General features: G+C 25.7%; 6 protein-coding genes and 1 long non-coding RNA gene across 13 annotated transcripts in view; 3 read left to right on the top strand and 4 right to left on the bottom strand.

Annotated features, from left to right (window-relative positions):
- The window catches only part of LOC127284173 (epidermal growth factor receptor), a 77624-nt gene extending 68680 nt beyond the window's left edge, over positions 1-8944 (top strand). For all 3 annotated transcript variants that reach the window (XM_051309491.1, XM_051309489.1, XM_051309490.1), the window contains 9 exons: positions 63-447; positions 530-1206; positions 2926-3058; positions 3221-3531; positions 3612-3913; positions 3998-5212; positions 5281-5686; positions 5863-6042; positions 6138-8944. In XM_051309491.1, coding sequence (XP_051165448.1) covers positions 63-447; positions 530-1206; positions 2926-3058; positions 3221-3531; positions 3612-3913; positions 3998-5212; positions 5281-5686; positions 5863-6042; positions 6138-6442 — 3914 coding nt within the window. In that variant the 3' untranslated portion in view covers positions 6443-8944. The remainder of the gene's footprint in view (positions 1-62; positions 448-529; positions 1207-2925; positions 3059-3220; positions 3532-3611; positions 3914-3997; positions 5213-5280; positions 5687-5862; positions 6043-6137) is intronic.
- Positions 15-11030, bottom strand: LOC127284196 (uncharacterized). The gene is made up of 4 exons (XR_007843441.1): positions 10906-11030; positions 9907-10063; positions 288-464; positions 15-105 (listed from the first exon to the last, which is right to left on the bottom strand). It is a non-coding gene; the product is annotated as an uncharacterized LOC127284196 (long non-coding RNA).
- LOC127284181 (2-aminoadipate transaminase-like) lies at positions 9701-13372 on the top strand. Its single transcript, XM_051309502.1, has 8 exons — positions 9701-9791; positions 9869-10044; positions 10132-10408; positions 10554-10712; positions 10881-11133; positions 12403-12517; positions 12658-12763; positions 13086-13372. The coding sequence occupies exons 2-8, from the start codon at positions 9892-9894 to the stop codon at positions 13283-13285; spliced, it is 1263 nt and encodes a 420-aa protein (XP_051165459.1). The 5' UTR covers positions 9701-9791; positions 9869-9891; the 3' UTR covers positions 13286-13372.
- A 53-nt stretch (positions 13373-13425) lies between these two features.
- LOC127284185 (ribosome-recycling factor, mitochondrial) lies at positions 13426-14452 on the bottom strand. Of its 2 annotated transcripts, XM_051309507.1 has the most exons (3): positions 14336-14452; positions 13791-13965; positions 13426-13683 (listed from the first exon to the last, which is right to left on the bottom strand). In XM_051309507.1, the coding sequence occupies exons 2-3, from the start codon at positions 13841-13843 to the stop codon at positions 13446-13448; spliced, it is 291 nt and encodes a 96-aa protein (XP_051165464.1). In that variant the 5' UTR covers positions 13844-13965; positions 14336-14452; the 3' UTR covers positions 13426-13445. The 2 variants fall into 2 exon arrangements, with proteins under 2 accessions (XP_051165464.1, XP_051165463.1); XM_051309506.1 differs by having other exon boundaries at positions 13791-14430.
- Positions 14453-14586: 134 nt separating this feature from the next.
- On the top strand, positions 14587-19431 carry LOC127284178 (probable E3 ubiquitin-protein ligase MGRN1). 2 transcript variants are annotated; one of them, XM_051309499.1, is made up of 9 exons: positions 14587-14820; positions 15045-15163; positions 15247-15509; positions 15582-15723; positions 15784-15987; positions 16054-16314; positions 16378-16553; positions 16645-16933; positions 17002-19431. In XM_051309499.1, exons 1-9 carry the CDS (start codon positions 14733-14735, stop codon positions 17179-17181), a joined length of 1722 nt encoding a protein of 573 aa, XP_051165456.1. In that variant the 5' UTR covers positions 14587-14732; the 3' UTR covers positions 17182-19431. The 2 variants fall into 2 exon arrangements, with proteins under 2 accessions (XP_051165456.1, XP_051165455.1); XM_051309498.1 differs by having other exon boundaries at positions 14588-14820; positions 16051-16314.
- A 139-nt stretch (positions 19432-19570) lies between these two features.
- Positions 19571-21748, bottom strand: LOC127284191 (60S ribosomal protein L10-like). Its single transcript, XM_051309516.1, has 3 exons — positions 21523-21748; positions 20988-21293; positions 19571-19972 (listed from the first exon to the last, which is right to left on the bottom strand). The coding sequence occupies exons 1-3, from the start codon at positions 21543-21545 to the stop codon at positions 19645-19647; spliced, it is 657 nt and encodes a 218-aa protein (XP_051165473.1). The 5' UTR covers positions 21546-21748; the 3' UTR covers positions 19571-19644.
- Positions 21749-22538: 790 nt separating this feature from the next.
- The window catches only part of LOC127284189 (60S ribosomal protein L10), an 88066-nt gene continuing 86848 nt past the window's right edge, over positions 22539-23756 (bottom strand). For all 3 annotated transcript variants that reach the window (XM_051309514.1, XM_051309512.1, XM_051309513.1), the window contains exons 3-4: positions 23075-23380; positions 22539-22924 (exon numbers count right to left, since the gene is read on the bottom strand). In XM_051309514.1, the coding sequence (XP_051165471.1) occupies positions 22597-22924; positions 23075-23380 (634 nt within the window). In that variant the 3' untranslated portion in view covers positions 22539-22596. The remainder of the gene's footprint in view (positions 22925-23074; positions 23381-23756) is intronic.

Here is a 23756-nt window from a genome sequence, read left to right as displayed (position 1 = left end):
TCAAACAATTTTCCTTTTTTTCTTTTTTTGATTCCTTTTTAATCCATTAATTTTCTTTTTAGATATTCTCAATGGCAGCGTTGGAATGTTTAACAATTATAATCTCTGTCATATAAAAACAATAAATTGGGATGAAATAATAACCGGTTCGGGTGGTAAATATTATTATGTTTATAATTTTACATCACCCGAAAGAGTTTGTCCTGAATGTGATAAAAGCTGTGAACAAGGATGTTGGGGTGAGGGACCTGAGAATTGTCAAAAATTTTCAAAAATGAATTGCTCACCACAATGTTGGCAGGGTCGTTGCTTTGGTCCAAATCCACGTGAATGTTGTCATTTATTTTGTGCCGGTGGCTGTGTTGGTCCAAAGCAAAGCGATTGTCTTGCTTGTAAAAATTTCTTTGACGATGGCGTCTGTACACAGGAATGTCCACCGATGCAAAAGTAAGTTTCCAAATTTTCTGTAAAAAAAAAAAAATTGTTAATAATTATAAAATTTAATTTTAATTTTAATTTTAATTTTTAGATACAATCCATCAACATATTCTTGGGAAGTTAATCCCGATGGGAAATATGCTTACGGTGCAACGTGTGTTCGTAAATGTCCAATACATCTTTTAAAAGATAATGGGGCTTGTGTTCGTTCTTGTCCGCCAAAAAAGAAGGCACTACATGGTGAATGTGTACCATGTGATGGACCATGTCCAAAGACATGTAAAGGCGTTGATAAAGTACATTCGGGGAATATTGATAGTTTTAAAGATTGTACAATTATTGAGGGTTCAATAACAATTTTGGATCAAAGTTTTTGGGGTTATCAGCATGTTAATAATGATTTTAGTTTTGGTCAACGTTATCAACCAATGCATCCCGATAAATTGGAAGTGTTTAGTACATTAAAGGAGATTACAGGTTTTTTGAATATACAAGCGGATAATGAAAATTTTACTTCATTATCATATTTCAATAATTTAGAAGTTATTGGTGGTCGTGTTCTTACGGAATATTTTGCATCACTTTATATTGTTAAAACAACATTGGTATCGCTTGATCTCAAATCATTGAGAAAAGTCTCATCGGGCACAATTGCAATTGTTGAAAATAGAAATTTATGTTATGCGAGCAGCATTAATTGGGCGAAAATTAAAAAATCATCCGAACACGATATTCTTATGCAGAATAACAAAAATAAAACAGAATGCAGTAAGTATTTTTAAAAAATAAATTAAATTATTATTTCTTTGATTTCTCAAAAATTAACTGTTCTTTTTATTAATTAGTAAAAAAAATTATTCAAATACAAGGATCGAATTTAAGGCGAAAAAGTCTATTTTTTTTATTTTAATTAAATTTAATTAGTTAATGAATATTTTTCTTTAAATAACTAATGTTATTAGATATTAAATCAATTTTTTAATTTCTCAATTTTAAGTAGGACAAATTTCTGAAAAAAAAAATTCAATTTTAGATTTTTTACTTGAAATTTTTTTAAATAATTTAATTTTTAAAAAAATTATTAAAATTAGGTATTATTATTATGAAATTTCAAAAAGTTTTAAATGGAAAATTTTAGAAATAAATCAATTTCACAAGGATTTAAAATAAAAAAATTTTTAAAATAGTTGAATTCAAGTGATTTTTAATTGAAATTTTTGGTAATAAAGAATTTATTACAAATTACAGACAAAAATTGAATTTTAAAAGTTTTTAATATTGGAAAAATTCTTTCAATTAATTGAATATTTGAAGATTATTATTAAAAACATTTTAAAATAAAAATAAAAATAAATAAATTAATATTTCAAAAGTTTTAGATGGAAAAATTTTGAAAAAATAAATAAATTTTAGAAGATTTTAAATTGAAATTTTTGAAAATAATTGAAATCAAGTGATTTTGTATTTATTGGTGATTTCTGTTTTTGAAAAATTTTATTAAAAATTAAAGAAAAAAAAATTGAACTTGAAAATTTTATAATTAAAAAATGATTTCAAATATAATTGAATTTTCGAAGAATATAAAAATCATTGAAAATAATTATATTAAATTATTTTATTAAATAGAAATAAAAATAAATAAATTAATATTTCGAAAATTTTAGATGGAAAAATTTTGAAAAAATAATTAAATTTTAGAAGATTTTAAATTGAAATTTTTGAAAATAATTGAAATCAAGTGATTTTGTATTTATTGGTGATTTCTGTTTTTGAAAAATTTTATTAAAAATTAAAGAAAAAAAAATTGAACTTGAAAATTTTTTAATTAAAAAATGCATTCAAATATAATTGAATTTTCGAAGTGTATAAAAATCATTTTAAATAATTATATTTACGAAAGAATTATAGTGGAAATCATTAAATTTCAAAAAGTTTGTTGATGGAAAATGTTAAAAAAAAATAATTAAATTTTAAAAGGTTTTAAATTGAAATTTTTTTTAACTTTATTTGCTGATTTTTTTTCAAAATTTCTAAACAATTGCTTAAATTTCATAAAATTTTTAATTGAAAAAATTGTTTTAAGATAATTGAATTTGTGAATAATTTTATTAAAATTATTTAAAATAATTAATTTAGAGAAAAATTTTCGTTAAAAGTTAAATAATTGAAATAAAAAAGAATATCTGCATTGTACACTGAAAAAAATTTATTTCATTCAAATATATAGTTTATGTAATTCAATTATTTGTTATCAAAAATTATTTGGTTCAACTAAATATTTATTTAATAGTCAAGTAACCGATTATTTGAATCAAATAAATTTTATTTTCATTGTATACGAAAAGAGACGTATTTTTTTAAAAAAAAATTTTGTTAAAAAAATTGTCGAAAAAATCGCATTTTATTAAAATAAATCGAAAAAAAATAGTTTTCCGAGGCCTGCAATTATATGAATTATTAAAAAAAATGAAAATTAATTAATTTCAGTTAAGGAAGGTCAATGGTGTGATAGTCAATGTTCAGACGAAGGTTGCTGGGGTCCCGGTCCCGAAATGTGTCTCTCCTGTAAAAATTATATGCTCGGAAATGTCTGCCTTGAGAATTGCAATATTAAACCAGGGTGAGTAATTAAAAACAAAAATTTTATTTTTTCTATACAATAATTTTTTATATTTAATTATTTCGCTTACTAAGAGCATGGACGAAAGGTAAAATTTTGAATTAATTTCCAAACAAAATTTATGTTTCTCTAACATTAAAAAAAAAATAATTAATTTTTCAGAATCTATCAAACAGATTCAAAAATCTGTAAACCATGTCACGAGGAGTGTGAAGGTACATGTACAGGACCAAACGCTGAACATTGCAATAAATGTAAACACGTTCGTGATGGTCCATTTTGTGTGAAACAATGCCCACTATCAAAATACAATGACAATGGACAATGTAAACATTGTCATGAAAATTGCGTTGGTGGTTGTGAGGGTCCAGAAAATAATATTGGATCAAATGGTTGTCACAGTTGTGAGAAAGCAATTATGAATGGCAAAATTCCTGGCAGTTGTTTACAAAAAAAGGATTCATGTCCTGATGGTAAGGAATCAAAATATTAGTTTTTTTTTAATGAAATTTCGAAAAAAAGGGGAAAATTTATATTTTTGTTTGAATAACAGGTTACTATTACGAATGGATTAGCCCTCAGGAGCAGGGAAAATTGAGACCACTTGCAGGAAAGGCAGTTTGTCGAAAATGTCATTCACGATGTAAAAGATGTACAAATTATGGAATTCATGAACAAGTTTGTCAAGAATGTGTTAAATATAAAAGAGGTGAACAATGTGAGGATGAATGTCCCTCGGATCATTTTGTCAAACCTGATACAAGATTATGTTTACCATGTGACAGTGAATGTCGAGAATGTTACGGTCCAGGATCAAATGAATGCTTTAGATGTAGAAATTTCAAAATATTTTCGGTATGATTTTCTTGTTTTTCTATTTTTTTCTTTTCTTTGTTTATTTTTTTAAATTTTTTTTACTTAATTTTTTTTTTATTACAGGAAGGTGATCCAACGGACAATACAACTGATTTTAATTGTACAGAAACGTGTCCTTTGGATTATTATAAAACATTTCCGGAGGAACACTCATTGGTTGGCGATCCATTTTGTTCGCTAACACCTGCGGCTATTAAAAAGGAAGACGATTTTAATATATTTATTGTATCGGGTTCGGTTGTAACAACAACGTTAATATTCTTTATGATTGGATTTACAATATATGTTAAATGTCGACGAATGAAGAATAAAGAAAATACAGTTAAAATGACATTGGCTTTAACTGGTTTAGATGATAATGAACCGTTAAGGCCAACTGGTTTAAAGCCAAATTTGGCAAAATTACGTATTATCAAAGAGGAGGAAATGAGAAAAGGTGGTATACTTGGATATGGGGCATTTGGTAATGTTTATAAAGGTGTTTGGGTGCCAGAGGGTGAGAATATAAAAATTCCCGTTGCCATTAAAGTACTTCATGAGGGTACAAATGTTAATACATCAAAAGAATTTCTTGACGAAGCCTATATTATGGCAACAGTTGATCATCCAAATCTTTTACAATTACTTGCCGTTTGTATGACATCGCAAATGATGTTGGTCACACAATTAATGCCACTTGGTTGTTTACTTGATTTTGTACGTAATAATAAAGAGAGAATTGGATCAAAACCATTGCTCAATTGGTGTACACAAATAGCACGCGGTATGGCATATCTTGAAGAAAGAAGATTAGTACATCGTGATCTTGCCGCTAGAAATGTTCTTGTACAAACAAGTACATGTGTTAAAATAACAGATTTTGGTCTCGCTAAATTATTAGATATTAATGAAGAACAATATAAAGCAGCCGGTGGTAAAATGCCTATTAAATGGTTAGCACTCGAGTGTATTCAACATAGAGTATTTACACATAAATCCGATGTTTGGGCATTTGGAATAACAATTTGGGAGGTACTCACTTATGGTGGACGACCATATGAAAATGTACCGGCAAGAAATGTGCCTGAATTATTAGAGAAGGGCGAAAGACTTCCTCAACCTCCAATTTGTACAATTGATGTCTATATGATTATGGTTAAATGTTGGATGCTCGATGCGGAATCAAGACCTTGTTTCAAAGAATTAGCTGAGGAATTTGCAAAAATGTCCAGGGATCCTGGGAGATATCTTGCAATTATTGGTGATAAATTCATGATACTGCCATCGTTTACGTCACAGGTAATTACAAATAAATAAAAATAATAGAAATAAATTACAATATTTAATTTTGGGTTTTTTCTTTTAAGGACGAGAAAGATATGATAAGAAATCTTGCCACTGGTATGGATGGACTTGAGTCACTAATGGATACGGATGAGTATTTGCAACCAAAATCAAGAGCTCCCTTACCACCTGGTATTTTAACAACAAGCACATCTGGTTCGCCACCAAATACACCAATGAAAACATGCTGGCCAAATGGAATGTCCCTGGCGACTGATTCGCCAACGCCTCAAAATCAACAGAATTGGGATAGAGAATTTTTGAGATATAATTCAACGCATGGAAATGGAAGTACATCGCACGATCAGGGTTCAACAATTTCTGGACAACATGGACATTATGTTCACGCGAATGGACATTGCGGACCAATGACATCCGATGGCTCAAGTTCGAGATATTGTTCAGATCCCCTAAAAATGGTCGTAAGAGGTACGAATTTTATTAATTTCTCAAATACTATTTTTTTTCCCATTTTTCCCAGATTCGATTTTAAGACGCAAAAAAAGTCAATTTTTTTTTTATTTTAAATAAATTAGTTAATATTTTTTAAATAACTAAACTAGATAGAAATTAGAATTCTAATGCAATTTTGTTTACCCTTACAGATTGTGATGTAACGGACGACTGTTTCGACACGAATATTAGTTCTGTGCATCAACAAGCTCAAGTTGGTAATTTAAAATTGGATCTTCCAGTAGACGAGGATGATTATCTAATGCCATCGCCTCAAATTCCCACCAATACAACGCAATACATAGATCTCATCGGGGATACCAAAACCACGGGTAAGTAAAGAAAAAAAAAAAGAAAACTCTTTTCGCAGCTAAAAAATAATTTTTCAAAATATGTGAATAATTTTCATTTTCTTTTTTTTTTCTAGAACCCGAACATAAAAGAAAAATGAACGGCTATAGAAAATATCCTGATTTTATAACAATTGCCGGCAAGACATCATTAGATAATCCAGAGTACATAATGTCACAAGATGAAGGGCCATTAACACCACAAACTTTAGGCATTCCAACGCCCGATCTTGAGAAAGTCCTAACAAATGGAGCATTTGGCTCGCAGAGGCAACGAAGTTCCGAGGAAGAATCGGATCATGAATATTACAACGATTTCGATCGATTGCAACGTGAATTGCAACCACTGAAGCCACTTCGAAAAAATGAAACGACTGTTTGATATAAGAAATCATCGTGTTAGGTTTAATTTTTTTTTTTCGCGCGAATTATTAAAAAAAAAATATTTCAAGGAATAATCCTTTGATATTTTTGACTGAAAGAATGGGAGTGTTTTTTTTTTGTTTTTTTTTTAAACACTCAATTATCAGTACTTACAAGAGATTCACAAAAAAAAAAATGTGATAACAAAAAAGAAAGAAGTCTTAATGAGTTGGCAATGAAACATGACCGGGACAAAAGATACTCATGGATCCTTGTTCCATTTTCTCCATTTTATTGATGATAGTTCAAATAAATATAATGTGCCATTATCAATGTGGCTTGTATATAGATTGTAACAAGATTTAGTTTTTAATAGCAATTTTACGAATTCGCATTCTTCTTTTTACAAAAAAAAAAAAAAACAAAAAACAACAAAAAAACCTATTATTAAGATATGTAAATTTTTAAACTAACAATTTTACGAATTTTTAAGTATGAAAAAAAAAAATTTTGCGACAATATTGTCGGGAAATTTTCTTAATCGATTGTTTTATTTTTTTTTCCCGACGGCAAAAAAAAAATATTTGTGTATATTGTGCGGATTGCCGCTGACTGTGATAGAAAAAAAAATATATATATATACTTTCGTCTTCGAACAAATATGACGATAAGATAAAATATATGTAGTATATTATATACTACTGCATTTTTATATCTCTTCTTACTCATCTACTGTCGTTTTTAACGATGAGAGTATTTTAAAGAAGAAAGAAATTTCAATTAAATTTTTAGTAATAAAGAAATAAACTAGAAATTATTGAAGAAGAAAAGACTTTTAAATTTTACTTTTAAATTTAAAAAAAAGAAGAAATCGAATTTTAATTTGAACTTTTTTCAAGTTGTATACTTGAAAAAATTTTGTTATTCAATGTTTTAAAATCTAAAAAATCAAACAAAACTAATTTAATGTAATTTTTTTTTTTTAAATCAGTGAACAATTTTATTCTTAATATTTCAAAACACTAAAAATTTCACTTTTCATTCAGACATTCCAAAAATATATTTTAACTTATAAATGTTTCAATGTCAAAATTTTTTTCAAACATTCTTCATTCAAATGCAATTTATATTTAATGAAAATTTTAAAATACATTATAAAATATATTTTGATTTTTTAAAAACAATTTTTTATCTCGATTGTCCGATTTAATGATTAAAAGTCACTTGTAGCAATCTCTTTTTAAAAAAAAAGTTAATAGCCTAGAATTATGTTTGTTATTTATTTTTTTAAATGAATTTGTGACACTTTATTCACAAAATGATGAAAAAAATTAAATTAACTTTTAGTAGAGATTGTCGTGTGACAAATTTAATTTCCGCATAAAATATAAATTTTCTTTATTTGATTCAATAAATCCTAATGATTGAATTGAAATTTACGAACAAATTTTTAATGTTTATATAAAAAAAAAAAAAAAAATTGTAAATATATATAAAAAAAATAGTGTAGAGATCTTAAGAAAATTTCTACTATTGCGTAGAACGAAAGTACTTGAAATTGCAATGCAAAAAATACTTTACTTTATTCAAATTCTTTTTTTTTTAACTGCAATATATTCAAAATTAAATACGATAGTTGAAGGAAAAAAAAAATTTATGTTGCATTATTTAGAAAATACATTCAAAATTTAAAAAAAATTTTTTTTTAATTATTACCGAAATAAATTGCAATTTAGATAATTAAATATATTAAGAGATTATTTGAATTAACGCGAAGTGTCTTTTACAATGTTCTAGTTATTAAGTGGCATAAATTTATATTCACATATTTACTGTGTCTGTGAAAGTAGAATAGTACGTGCCATTTTTGTACAGACAAAAAGAAAAAAAAATAAGTACTTTATAGAGAAAAAAAAGGAATTTTGAGTTAAAAATTTGGAATATTAAAAAAAACAAATTCGATCTTAATAAATTTGGGAACAATTTTTTATATTTATAAATAATAATTTAAAATTCAAAATTCATTGATGAAATTTATTCTTAATATGAGCAGAAAATCGAAAAAAAAAAAAAATATTTCATGATCTTCTGTTCTCGAAATGCCTTATCTTTCCTTTAATAAAGTAAGATAATAAAAAAATGGATTTGTAAATTATATTAAGTGTTACTAATTGTATTTTCTATTTTGTAATATATTATACATAAACGTATATATGAATTAATCAATATAAATATATATATATATATGCTGAATCAGCACGAAATCGAGAAAAAAAAGAAACATGAACGAATTATTAAAAACCGATAAAATTTTTGAATTAATATTTACAAATAATAATTTACAATCCCCTTATCTTTTCTACTGACCGAATGAAAAAAAAAATTTGTAAATTATTTTGTTGATCGATATAGTAAAAAGAGAAACGCACATTCGAACGTTGGTTGTGGAATAGACGTTATAGATTTTTATTATATAAATACCGTTAAAAAATATTATAATAAAACATACAATCTTCATAAATTGACTTTTATTATTATTATCCCTCATTTCCCGTTTAGCATTAAAAAGAAAAATTAAAGTATTTTTTTTTTATTATTTTTGATAGACAACAAAATTTTCGATTTTTTTTTAATTTAAGAGATAAGACCGCGAAAATACCGCCAAAATCTTAAATCGAGAGTTGCAAATATTTCAAGTACAAATATTTTATAAAGACTTGAAATATTTGTTTTTGATAATTGTTTAATGAATTTTGCATTTTACAATGGCATTTTCAGGTAAACTTAACTTGACCCAGTTTTAGCAGACGTTATATACGATAATGCTCCCATAAAACTATTTTTCTATTTGTAAAATTAAATCTCCAATTTATGCTTCTTGATAAGAAACAAGATTGTTTTAAATTTCATAGCAATTTTAATTAAAAAAAAAAAAATTAATTTTTTCCACATAATTTTCTAAACAACATTAAAATCCGAATTGTAAATAAATAAAAATTAAATTTTTATAATTTATCTAAAAATAAATTTTTTTTTTTTAATATTTAAAAAGCAAAAAATTAAATTTTAAATAATTTTAAAAACAGTTTTTAATTTTTTTTAATCTAAAATTAAATTAAAAATAAAATTTAATTATGTTCTCTTTTTAAGACGTGGAAAATAGTGACACTGACTTTGTTTAGTCTAAGCAAATTACCTCTTTAGATAGTGAAAAAGAAAAAATTCTCATAAATCAATTATTATGATGCAGGTGTGTATAATTTAATGCAGAAACTGTTTTGCATCTCTACTATTAGGTTTTATTAAACAATTAATTTTACGAAACGTAACGTCGATTATTTCTCAGTGAATTGCATTCAAAATTAAACGTATGTAATATTAAATTAATTTATATATATATATATAATTTAAGTGCAAAATTTTAGAAATAAATTTCATTTCAAAGAGATTTAGAAATTTTTTAATAAAATGAATGATCCTTACCTTCGATATCAATATGATGGTGAACCATTGATGGATGTTTATAATGCAAAAAATATAAATTTATCCGTTGGTATACCTGGTCCGGATTTATTGAGACTTTGCGGTGATATGATGGTAACAGCAATGCAACACAGATGGGTAATATTCGGCTTATAATCTGAAAACAAAAATAATAATTTTTTTTTTTGATAATTAAATAAAGGAAATTTTATTTATAATTTTCAGAGGGAAGAAATTCGTGAAAATAAATATTATCTCTTTCAATATGGAATTAATTTAGGATTATGGGAATATCGTGATGAATTATCAAAATTTCTCACACGAAGATATGGAGATTCTGTTAAAAGGGAAGATTTAATTTTAACATGCGGAGCAACAACTGGATTGCAATTAATTTTAAACAGTATAATTTCACCAGACGGTGTTATTTTTGTTGAGGAATTGACTTATATGCATGCATTAGATATATTTAAACATTTTCCACTTATGAAAATAGTTCCAGGTTTGTTATTTTTCTCTAATTTCTTTGTAAAAATTTGTTTTATGAATTTTAAAATTTTTGCTATTGTTTAAACGACAGATTAAATATATTTTTTTTTTTTTGCAAATTGTAAAATATAAAATTAAAATTAATTTCCAACAAATAGTTCCATTTAAACGCAATAGCGTTGATCTCGACGCTATGGAGGAATTAATTATAACTGAAAAGAAGCGTCGCTTTACAATTAATAAAGAAAAAATATTTTGGGCAATGTTTTACGCTATACCAACATTTCATAATCCAACAGGAAATATCATGAAACCTGGTATGAAATATTATGAACAAAATATATTAAAAATAGAAAATTAAAAAAAATTTTTAATTAAAATTTAATTAATTTTGAAAAAAAAAAATTTCAAATAAAATTATAATTAAAATAGAATAATTTTTTTTGAAAATTGAGAAAATTTAATTAAATTTTTTCATATTTTAGAATTATGTCAACGTTTAGTACATACAGCAAGAAAACATTCATTTGTAGTTGTTTGCGATGATGTTTACAATCTTCTTCATTATGAAGAAGAATTTCCACCACATCGATTATTTTTCTATGACGATCCCGAAGATGAGAATTATAGAGGTGGAAATGTTATTTCTAATGGATCGTTCTCTAAAATTTTATTCCCATCAATTCGTGTAGGATGGATGGAATGCAGTTCTAGAATAACAGAAAATTTGAAAAATTCGTAAATATTTTTTGTTTCGTATTTATTAATTTTTATACAAATCGGCGAAATCACGTGAGATTTCCGTCGACCCTTTAAATTAGGCCAAATATATTTCTTTCTTGTTCTGTAGTGAAAAAAAAAGATACCTATTTTTTTTTAAATTATGAATTTTCAAAATTTCAGTTTCTTCAATGTAAACCTATTTTCAATGGCTCGAATAAAAATGAATTTTTTCAATTTTTGATAAGAAAAGAAAAGTTTCAGTTTTTCTTTGACTTTTCAATAATGTTAACAAAAAAATTTTTTTTTCATTTTTTATTAAAAAAATATCAATTTTTTATAAACAAATTAAGTTTTTTTAAATTTGGATATGATATTTTTTTAATTTTTTTTTTTTTTTTAAACATACCTGGAAATACTAAGAAGATTTTGCAAAAAAAATTTAGAGTGGGCCAATAAATTTTATAGGTTTAAATAAACATTTAAACACCGCGCACGCAGCATTTTTCGCATTTTTGAAAATTACAAAAAAAATTGTAAAATTGTTAAAAATTATTTTTTTTTTCATTTTTCATAGTGAAATATGATTTCAGATTTCAAAGAAAAATGAAAAAAATAATTTTTAACAATTTTTTATAATTTTCAGAAATGTGAAAAATAAAAAAAAAATTGTAAAATTGTTAAAAATTATTTTTTTTGGAATCTGAAATTATATTTCACTATGAAAAATGAAAAAGAAAATAATTTTTAACAATTTTACAATTTTTTTTGTAATTTTCAAAAATGCGAAAAATGCTGGGTGCGCGGTGTTTAAATGTTTATTTAAACCTATAAAACTTATTGGCCCACTCTAAATTTTTTTTGCAAAATCTTCTTAGTATTTCCAGGTATGTTTAAAAAAAAAAAAAAAAATTAAAAAAATATATCCAAATTTAAAAAAACTTAATTTGTTTATAAAAAATTGATATTTTTTTTAACTAAAAAATGAAAAAAAAATTTTTTTGTTAACATTATTGAAAAAGCAAAGAAAAACTGAAACTTTTCTTTTCTTATCAAAAATTGAAAAAATTCATTTTTATTCGAGTTATCAGCCATTGAAAATAGGTTTACATTGAAAAAACTGAAATTTTGAAAATTCATAATAAAAAAAAAACGTATTTTTTTTTTCACTACAGAATAAGAAAAAAATATATTTAGCCGAATTTAAAGAGTCGACGGAAATCTCAAGTGATTTCGCCCATAAATATATTTATATAAAATTCTTTTTTAATTTATCAATTTTCCCAGAGGAATTTTGAATGGAAGTGGTGCAGTTAATCATTTTATTTCTGGCACAATAACAAGTTTATTGCATTTAAAACTTGAAGATGAATTTCTCGATTTACTAATCGAAACATACAAGGTATTTAATTATAATTAATTAATTATTATTAATTTAATTAATTATAATATTTAATTTTTATTATTATTTGCTTTCTATTATTATATTTCTTTAAAAAAAAATTTCTAAATTGAATTATAAACAATTATTATCTCATGTAGAATAGATTATTGAAAGTCTGTAAAATATTGGATGAATTTCTTCCACAAAATTGCTCCTATACAAAGCCTAAAGGTGGTTATTTTATTTGGATTAAACTTCCGCAAGGTAAAAAAAAAATTTTTTTTTCAAAACTATATTGATTTTTTTGTATTTACGCGGCTGAAATCGGCGTCATCTATCAATGAACAGATGAACATCGTTGAGCTCTCTTATGATAAATTATCATACGAGCAATGATATAGTTTGCTTCTATATCGTTAGATAACGCTGTCTTCATAAGCGCGTAAATTTAAAAAAAAATATTTTCTTTTTAAATTCCTTTTTTTTAAATGTTCTTTTTAGATTTTTATAAAATAAAAATTTTTTATAAAATTTAAATTTTAGAAATGCTTCTATCTCTCAAGAGTTAGGAATTTGTATTTTACAGATATGGATGCGGCAATCTTCATTGATTGGTGCAATGAAGTTCATAATGTGAGCGCAATACCTGGAATTCGTTTTTCCTGCGCTGAAAAATTTAAAAACTTTTTCCGCCTAAGCATTGCATTTCATTCGAGTGAAATATTGGAAAAAGCCGTAAAATCCTTGTGTTTGGGATTAAAATACTATATTGTAAATATGAATTAAATTATTTTAATCTCATTAAATGTTTGTAAAAACATTTTTTAGAACAATATTTAATGTATATTCATAAATAAAAATAGTTCTGATGATTTTTTTTTTTATAAAAGATGTAACAAAAATGTTTAAAGAAAAAAAAAAGACGATTAAATACTAACGGTTTTATTTAGGAGCCCAATAATTCTGTATTTTTAGAATTAAATATATCTTCCGCTTCTTGTATGTGCTTCTCGGCTAACATATCAATGTTGTGTTTTAATCTATTATTTATTTCCTTTGTGATGTGTTTATCATCTTCTAATGATTTAAGATGTTTATTACCAACTGCTTTAATATTATTTCGACATTTAATAAACATTGCTTTTGCACTTTTGGACAATTCTTCTCTATGATCTTTGGTGACTCTGAAAAAAAAATAAATTTTTGTTCCTAATATTTGTCTAAAAAGACATAAATAATAAAAAATATTCCAACAAAATGATTTATAAATGAAATTTTTTTTTCTACTTACTTTGGAAGTGGCATGGAAATTTTAGTGCCATCCTGTTGTGGATTTAAATTCATTCCACTTTTATTAATTGTTTCAAGAATTTGTGGTATTGCTTGTGGAAATGCAATTGCATTAATAATAACAAAATTTGTTTTTCTTGCAATTTGCACTAATTCTTGTAATTGATATTTTTTCCCTTCAAAATCAACAATTAATTCTTCAATTGAACCAATATTTGTACGTATTGTTAAATTTTTTCTAAAATCACTTTTCATATGTTCAACAATATTTTTCATTTCAATTATTATTATCTCTGAATTCAAAAATTGATCAACTTCACGTAAATCGAGTTTCACTTTAGAAATTTGTTCTTTTGATAATTTTTTCGGTTTTTTGCCAGTTTTATTATTAAGTACATTAATTATTGACAAATATTTACATTGACTATTGTTAATATTGTTGGATTTCAAAATAATATTTTGTCCATTAAAATAATTATCATTGACAATTAATTTGTTAGAATGTCCATTAAATTTTGGTAAATAGTGAATTGATCTATTACATACCATGTAAAATAAAGGACTTAATTTCTTCAAATTCTTCATGATTAATTCATTAATAAGATTCTTCACAACTTTTGGTTAGATTTGTTATTTAGATTATAGCGACGTGCTAATCAGAATGCAGGGATGGGTCGTGTACATGCCGTTTCTGCAATGGAGTTATCAACCAGGCTAAAGGTATTGTTTCTATGTAAAACTTGTATCAGCTAACTTCACAGAAGACAGGAGAAAAGAATTTCTCTTATATATTGCTAACTTCAGTTAACATTTTACAATGATTGAAAATGTATTTTTTATTTGATTGTTGTGATTAAGTATAAATACTTTCGTATAATTTCGAGTTAGTAAAATTTATTTACAATCTAAAAACGAGGAAAAAATTGTACAAGTTAAAAAAAAAATGGGATCCTTAACTAGCAGACAAAATGCTGGTGTTGAAGAAGTTGACATTGTTTCTAATCACGCATACAAATACCCTCCTCGTTCTGGTCAGTATGTTAGCAAATTTTTGTTTTGACATTTGAGTTCTAAATTTTACATTCCGTTTTTTTCTTTTTCTTTCATTTATCTTGTTTATTAAAAAAAAGATTCAAATATATTCATAAGTTTATTTTTTTTAATTATAATGATTATCAAGGTCATAAACGTTTCTTTATTTTCCTATAACAAATCTTAAGAAAAATTTATGATAAATTATGTATAATTGGATCAGGTAATTATTTTGGAAGTCACTTTATAATGGGAGGAGAGAGATTTGATACACCACAACCGGAAGCTTATTTATTTGGAGAAAATGCGGATTTAAATTTTTTAGGAAGTCGACCAACGCCTGTTAGTATTATTCAAATAAAAAATTGAAAAAATTATTTAAAATGTATTTTTTTTTATATATTTGAAAATTTGTTTGTCAACAGTTTCCTTATCCACCGCCACAAGCAAATGATCCAACAAAAACATTGAAAAGTTTAGTTTATATAAGAAAAGAATCTCTTCGTCTTGTTCGTAGTGTTGATAATGCTGCAACATCACAACAAACAACTGATATTAAACATTTTGGCGATGGTGATCTTGATAAAAAAATGCGATTTAATATTGAATTTACATTTGATTGCGATGTTAGATGTGCAATTACGATTTATTATTTTTGCACTGAAGAAGTAACATCAAAGGGAGTGATGTAAAATTTATTTTTTTTTTGGAAAATATTTTGCATTTAATCAATTTTATATTTAATTTAAACAATTTTCAGATATGTGTCACGTGATCCTTCCTTGAATTCTGATACTTATCATTATAAAAAAGGCGCGAATCAACAATTTTGTCAAGCCCTTCACGTCTTTGATCCAACGCCATTCACTGATGAAGAATTATTATACAGTAGCGATCGTGAAGTATGTATAAAGAATTTTATTTTTAAACTTTTTTTTTAAAAAAAATTATTTTTCACGCAGATAATTCCAATTGCTATTCATTGCGTTGCTGAGGAAGGTTCAGACGATCCTAAACAATCGCATACAACAATAGCAGTTATTGAAAAACATTCCGATGGATCGTACGTTTTAAAGGCTCTTAAACAAAAATTATTCGTCGATGGACTTTGTTATTTGCTGCAAGAAATTTATGGAATCGAAAATAAAAATACAGAAGATGCCAAGGTAATTAAATAAAAGAAAAAAATTTTAAAACTGAAAATTAAAAAAAAAAAATTTTTTTCACAGCAGGGAAATGGCGATGAAGACGCTGAGGATAATGGATCAGAATGTGTAATATGCATGTGTGATGTTCGTGATACGTTAATTTTGCCATGTAGACATTTGTGTTTATGCAATGGTTGCGCTGATTCCCTTAGGTATCAAGCAAATAATTGTCCAATTTGTCGAGCACCATTTCGTGCTCTCTTGCAAATTAAAGCCCTGCAAAAATCATCGGGTTCAATAATATCGAATCCTGTACCACCTCCACCTCCACCTGGCTTACAAGAGGTAATCATTTTATTTTTCTTTCTTAATATAAAATAAATTTCCCTTTTTTTTCCCCCCAAACAGGGAAGTTGTGAAAACATTCCATCGGGATACGAAGCTGTTTCATTGATTGAAGCCCTCAATGGACCGTACATTCCTCGAGTTGCAACGACCGTTTTACCATGTTCTGAATCTCCCGATAGTCCACATGATATTGCTGATACGGCGACTGCAATTCAAGCCGCTGAAGTTCTCAATCGGTAAGATTTTAAAAATCGAAACAATTTCGATTTTGAAATTTATTTGAAAAAATAATAAGATAGAAGAAAATTTAATTGAAATATTTTACAGAACAACCGAACGAACTCCAGTATCGAAACATATTGCCGTTAAGGAAACATTGGATATTTCTTCGAGAACAAGTGGAACACCATGTACAACACCTGAATTTCGAATGTCTGTTTTATTAGCCAAAGGTGGTGAGAATTCAACAGGATCACAAAAAGCTGAACTTCATAATCGTTCGCCTGCTGTGCGTGCAAAAATTACTGGACATTCACGACAAGAAAAATCGAATCTCAATAGAACGAGAGACACTCTTCGTCTTGTTAATGAGAAACAACCTGTTTCACTATATGAGGTACAATTTTTTTTTCTTTAATCAAAAAATTTTATAAATCTCTTTTTTTACGGGGGGAAATATTTCAGTATTTACAGGGACAAGGACAGGACGAGGACAGTGAAGCTGAGAAATTATCACCGTTACTTGACGCTGCAACTAGTACAGAAACATTGGATACACACAATCATCGAATGTGTGAAGATATGGATGACGAGATGCAAAATGGAGAAAGTGAAAATGGCGAGGTGACTTGTCACTCGCGTTAAGTAAAAACCTTTTTTTAAAAAATTTTCCCCTTTTCAATTATACGTAAAATAGGTAATTTTCCAAAAAGAAGACGTTAAAATAATGAATTCTAAAAGAATTTTTTTTTTTGAAATATTCGGTTTTAATTAACGAGAACAGGTTTCGCTTAACCTTCGCTTGACAAGATGCCCACCCAGGGTGGGCCAGACAAATTGAAATTGCCATATCTTCTAAAGTTTTACCTTAATTGAATCGCGATTTTAAGTCACTGAACAAAATCTTAAGAACTTTCAAAAAATGTAAAAACAAATTTTAAAAAAAAATTTCTTCTTGATTATTTATAACTTTTATCAATGTATGTACGGAGATAACCGGGATGATTCAGATATTTTTTTAATTCTATTTTACAAAAAGACTTGAAATCATGCAGACTTTTCACTGTGAGTGTTTTATGATGTCAAATAATAGATATAAAAAATATTATATTGCATTTTTCATTTGTTTAAACAATTTATTGTTATTATTTATTAACTTTCTCTGTTCTGCACCTAGAAAGATGCAGTTTTTTTCTAATTTTGCAATTTATCAAGCCGAATATAATAAAAGATAGATTTGATGTAAAATTATTAATTCAACAATTGTTTAAACAATTTATTGTTGTTATTTACTAACTTTTTTTGTACGGCACCTGGAAAGTTGCCGTTTTTTTCTAATTTTGCAACTCATCAAGCCGAATATAATAAAAGATAGATTTGATGTAAAATTGTAAATTCAAAAATTGTTTAAACAATTGTTAAATTAGTAAATTTATGTCAAATCTGTCTGGCTATATTATATTCGGTTTGATAAATTGCAAAATTAGTAAAAAAAAATGCATCTTTCTAGGTACACTACAAGAAAGTTAATAAATAACAACAATAAATTGTTTAAACAATCGTTTGAATACTAAATTCATATAAAATCTTCATGTTTATTATGTTGAGCTTGTTAAGTTGCAAAATTAGAAAAAAATTGCAATTTTCTAGGAATATTATGAAGAATGTTAATAAATAGCAACAATTATTTGTTTAAACAATTTATAATAATAGTTGTTGCAAATTGAATTATATATTTTATTTTATTTATAACCTTTGAATTAATAACTACGAAGAAAAGGTAACAAATTTATAAAATTCTTCTACTGTCGTATGTGTATTTGAAAAAGTTATAAATTATTAATAATAAATTGTTTAAACAAATAAAAAATCAACAAAACATTAATAAAATATATTATTTGGTAACATATAACAATTCTGGAAAAAACTGAATGATTCTAAGTTTTTATTGCAATATACAAAGAAGAAAACATTTGGCCCACCCTGGGTGGGATCTTGTCAACCGTGTATATAAAAAGTATCCAGTCCGGCGAAGGTTAAAGAAAAATTTTGCCTCAGTTCTCAAATTATATTCCCTTAAAAATAAACTCAAATTCAAATAATAATGCCAGCAGATTAAAAAATCCAAAAAAAATTTTTTTTCTAGTACATATATATATATGTAATGTTCCTGCATGTATTTTTTTAACTATATTTAAGTGTAGAACTATTATTTATAAAAAATGAGATTCATATTTTCACATACTAGGTATTGCGAACGCTTTAAAAGAAACTAATTCTACTTTCTAATTGTTTTTTTTTTTTTTATACATTTAAGGGTCAAAAAGTGATTGCTGGCATATTTTTTGAAAAATTTTAGTTTTAACATCGAATTTTTACTACCTTTCACGCTTTTAATAATTAAAAATATCGCGACGTAATTTCGTAGCTTTTAATTTTGGAACATTTTTGGAAATCATTATTTAAAAACTAAAGTAATAATTTAAAATAGTTTTTAAATAACGATTTTAAAAAATTGCAAAATTTAACAAAATCACGGCACTATTTTTTTTTTTATTAAATGCATGAAACTTATTAAAAATTACTAGTTAATGATCAGTAAAAAAAAATTCATCATTAAAACTAGAATTCTTTAAAATATACCAGCAACCACTTTGGAGTTTATCAGTGGACTCATCCGCTCATTATTTTTATTTTAAACTGCCAAATGCTATAAAGAATTGGTGAAAAGACAAAAAAATCAAATAAGACTGCCCTGTATTTCGACTGCATGGTACTCGATGCAATTGTAAATTACATAAAAACATTGTAAATATTGGAATTCTCAATCGAATTTAAAATTTTTCCTCACTAGTGGAAAAATTCGAAAAAGTATTTGCTTGCAATAGTGCATTTTTAAAAAAAACAAAATGTTATTTTATAATGAAAAATATTTACGTTATTTTATTTTTAACGTTAAGTGAAACTGATATTATATATATATTATTATTATTATTTTGTTGTTTTTTGTAGAACATGAAGAAAATCGACTGTATTTAGGTGTTTTTTGTAGATTTAATAAAATTTTATTCAAACTGACATTAAGGATAAAAATTATTATTTATATACTTAAGCAGTCATATTCTCACGGAATTTCTTCCAATTACTGAGTGGACCATGTTCCGGTAGATATTTCACTATACATCCATCGGGAGCTAAACGGCCATTTAATTTTAAATCCTCATATTCAGCGCGATCGTATTTAGTGAAACCCCATTTTTTTGAGACATAAATTTTTTGCCTACCGGGAAATTTGAATTTTGCACGACGAAGAGCTTCAATTACAGCTGCCTTATGACGATCTGATGAACGAACACTCATTATTGGCTGACCAATATGAACACGAGCAACTGTACCCTGCGGTTTTCCAAAAGCACCTCTCATTCCAGTTTGAAGTCTGAAAAATTATTATTTCTCCTTTTTATACGAAAAAAGAATGGTTCTTTTAATTATTTTTATATATATGAGGCATTTTTCATATGAGAATACGGGATCAAGTCTCCGATTTTTCTCAAAATTCGATAAAATTGTAGTGATAGTGGTGTTAAGTGTATAAATTTTGAATTTGAAATTTTTCGAGATATTTACAATAATAAATTTGAGCAAATATTTTTTTTTATTAATATACTTATAAACTTTTTTCCTACTAAAAATAGAGAAATATATTGTAATTGTTTTTTTTTACTTTTAGAAAAAAAATTTTCTTTTTTTAAATATTAAGTTTTAAATAATTTGTTTAAAAAATAAAATTTGTTTATAACTTTTAAACATATTCTCCCTCATTTAGAAGCGCGAAAAAAATCATGAATATTGTTTAAGTCATAATTAATCGATAGTTCAATTTTCGAGATGGCATTATTTTTTGTTTTCAAGATATTAATTAATTAACTAATAAAAGTTAATAAAAAATAAAATATTTTACGAACAAATAAAATTAGAGTAATATATATATGGCTCGTTAGATGCGGATTTTTATAAGCATTCTAATGGTGTTTTTAAAAAATTACTCTAATTTTATTTGTTCGTAAAACATTCCCATTTTTTATTAACTTTTGTTAGTTAATTAATTAAATATCTCGAAAACAAAAATTAATGCAATCTCAAAAATTTAACTATCGATTTATTATGACTTAAACAATATATTCATAATTTTTTTTTCGCGCTTCTAAATAAGGGAGAATATGTTTAAAAGTTATAAACAAATTTTATTTTTTAAACAAATTATTTAAAACTTAATATTTCAAAAAAAAAATAATTTTTTTTCTAAAAGTTTAAGGTTAAAAAACATTTACAATATATTTCTCTATTTTTAGTAGGAAAAAAGTTTATAAGTAAATTAATAAAAAAAAATATTGATCAAATTTGTTATTGTAAATATTACGAAAAATATCCCGTATTCTTATATTTCTTACCTATCAGCGCCAGCACATGATAACATTTTGTTAATTCGAATAACATGAAATGGATGCAATCGCATTCTAATATGAAATTGATCTTTTCCTGCATTTTTAACCATGTATTTATTGGCACAAATTCGACCAGCCTCAAGTGCTTCGGAGCTCAATTGTTCATATTCGCCGGAAACTAAATGAACACACAATGGAAAATCCTCGACGGACGCTTTCTTTTTGCCCAAATCGAAAATTCGTATTTTAGGATCGGGTACACCACGACAGAAACGTGACTTTGGATATGGCTTATTTTTACAATAACGATAGCTGAAAAATTATAAATTTAAACATTCAACTCCAAATTAGTTTATATTTTGAGGTTATGTTTCAATATATTGAAATTTCACAATTTTTTGTAGCAATAGAGAAATTTTGCCGTACAAAAGTTACATAAACAATACAAACATTGTTTTTGCTCCTTTTTATTATTTTTTTTTACTTTGGACGGCGGAATTGACAGTATTTAAATTTTTATAGATTTGTAATTGAAACTTACCATCTCGCGGGTCGACGACCCATTTTTGGTTGTTTTTATAAATAAACTAAAATTATATTTAAAATTCAATGCCCTTGGGCAATTAAAAACAATTTTTGATAGAAAAGCAATTTGTAGAAATACAGAATGACTTGAATATAATTGAAATAAAATAGATGAAAATTGCGTTTTTTATTGCAATTATTTTGCAACTACTAATAGACAAACTAGAGGGCACTGTCACACTTTTTTTTGCAAAAATGGAAATGAGAGTTTCGAGACGAAAAATGGCAGCATATTAAGGACATGTCAAAGTCAAGAATGAAAATAAAATTAATATTACTTACCTTTGTATTGATTTTTGCAGAAAATGAAGGATTTCCTTACACTTATATAAAATACTATTTTTTTTTACCCCCTACGTGTGATTGCACCCTAAGGGTGTGATATTTAAAAAAGCTATTCCTATCTTTCTCTTTAACATAATAATAATAATAATTATTATTATTAATTTAATAATAATTTTTTCTATACTTTTCCATCTTCAGGGTGTCGATAACTTTTATGATTATAAATTCCCGGTCAAAATTTTGTAAATAATTTAACTCTTTCACACAAAAAATGACCATTTTTCTAAAAAAAAAATTAACTTTTTTATTTTTTAATATTAATTCTTCTAATAAATTTTAATAATGCACTAATACAAAAAAATAATTTATTTTTAAAAAACATTTTTCTGAAAAATGAATGCATGTAATGAACGATATAAATTTGTAGAATATCTGAAAAATTTCCGTTTTAACTTTGAATTTCCCGGTCATATCGACACCCTGATCTTACAATAGCGGAATTTTCAAAATTAATCCACCTGACAAAAAAAAGAAAAAAATCTTTTTCTTTGCTTAAAAATCTTTAAACTTGTAAAGAAAAAATAAGTCAGTAAAAATGAAATCATAAACTAAAAAAAAAAGTAAATAAACTTAATTCGTAAGATTAAATGAATTTGTAAATTATTTTTTTTTTTTGTAATATCAATGTGAGATAAAAAGATTTCACTTTTATTGATATTGAAAAAATACAAATAATTATTTATACTTATTCAGATAGTATTTGACGGAATTTCTTCCATGCAGCAAGTGGACCATGTTCTGGTAGATATTTCACATTACATCCATCGGGTGCAAGACGGCCATTTGTTTTTAAATCCTCATATTCGGCGCGTTCATATTTAGTGAAACCCCATTTTTTTGAGACATAAATTTTTTGCCTACCGGGAAACTTGAATTTTGCACGACGCAATGCCTCGATAACTTGTGCCTTATAACGATCGGAAGAACGAACACTCATTATTGGCTGGCCAATATGAACACGAGCAACTGTTCCCTGCGGTTTTCCAAAAGCACCTCTCATTCCAGTTTGAAGCCTGAAATTTTAAATTTATTTTCAAAACACTTTTTTTTGTGGTAAAAACAAATTTTACTTTAAATTAAAATTGAGTTTTTAATTAGTAATTTTTTTTTTTTTAAATTAAATTTGTTTCTTAAAAAAAAAAAAAAAAAGAAAATTGTCTTACCTATCAGCTCCGGCACATGACAACATTTTGTTGATTCGAATAACGTGGAATGGATGCAATCGCATTCTAATGTGGAATTGATCTTTACCACAATTCTTGACCATATATTTGTTGGCACAAATTCTTCCTGCCTCAAGTGCTTCGGAGCTTAATTGTTCATATTCATCCGAAACTAAATGAACGCAAAGTGGAAAGTCCTCAACGGATGCTTTCTTCTTTCCCAAATCGAAAATTCGAATTTTAGGATCGGGAACACCACGACAGAAACGTGATTTTGGGTATGGCTTGTTCTTGCAATACCGATAACTGAAAATAAAAAATAAAAAAAAATTCAAATACTCTTTACGTAAAACAATTTCTCAAATTCGAAATTGATTTTAAAAACTAATTTACTTAATTCTAAAGGTTACATTAATATTAAATTATTTTATTAATTATTAAATTATATATTATTAAATTATTTAATATTTGAATAATAATTCAAGATTAATTTCTATAAAATATTAAAAATATACAACAAAACGAAAAAAATGTCACTAATAAAAATAAATTTCTACAAAAAAAAAATTTAAGGTTATGTTTTTATCATTCAATTAAAAATTTACCTGATATTCATAACAAATAAAATTAATAAAATAGTCCACAAAAAACTAATTTTCAACATTAAATAAATCTTTTTTGA

Source organism: Leptopilina boulardi, unplaced genomic scaffold, assembly GCF_019393585.1.
Source record: "Leptopilina boulardi isolate dan_hultmark-lab unplaced genomic scaffold, ZJU_Lbou_2.1 LbouV2_32, whole genome shotgun sequence".
Classification (NCBI taxonomy): domain Eukaryota; kingdom Metazoa; phylum Arthropoda; class Insecta; order Hymenoptera; family Figitidae; genus Leptopilina; species Leptopilina boulardi.
Note: the sequence above shows the minus strand (reverse complement) of the source record. Positions and strands in the feature narration are given on the sequence as shown.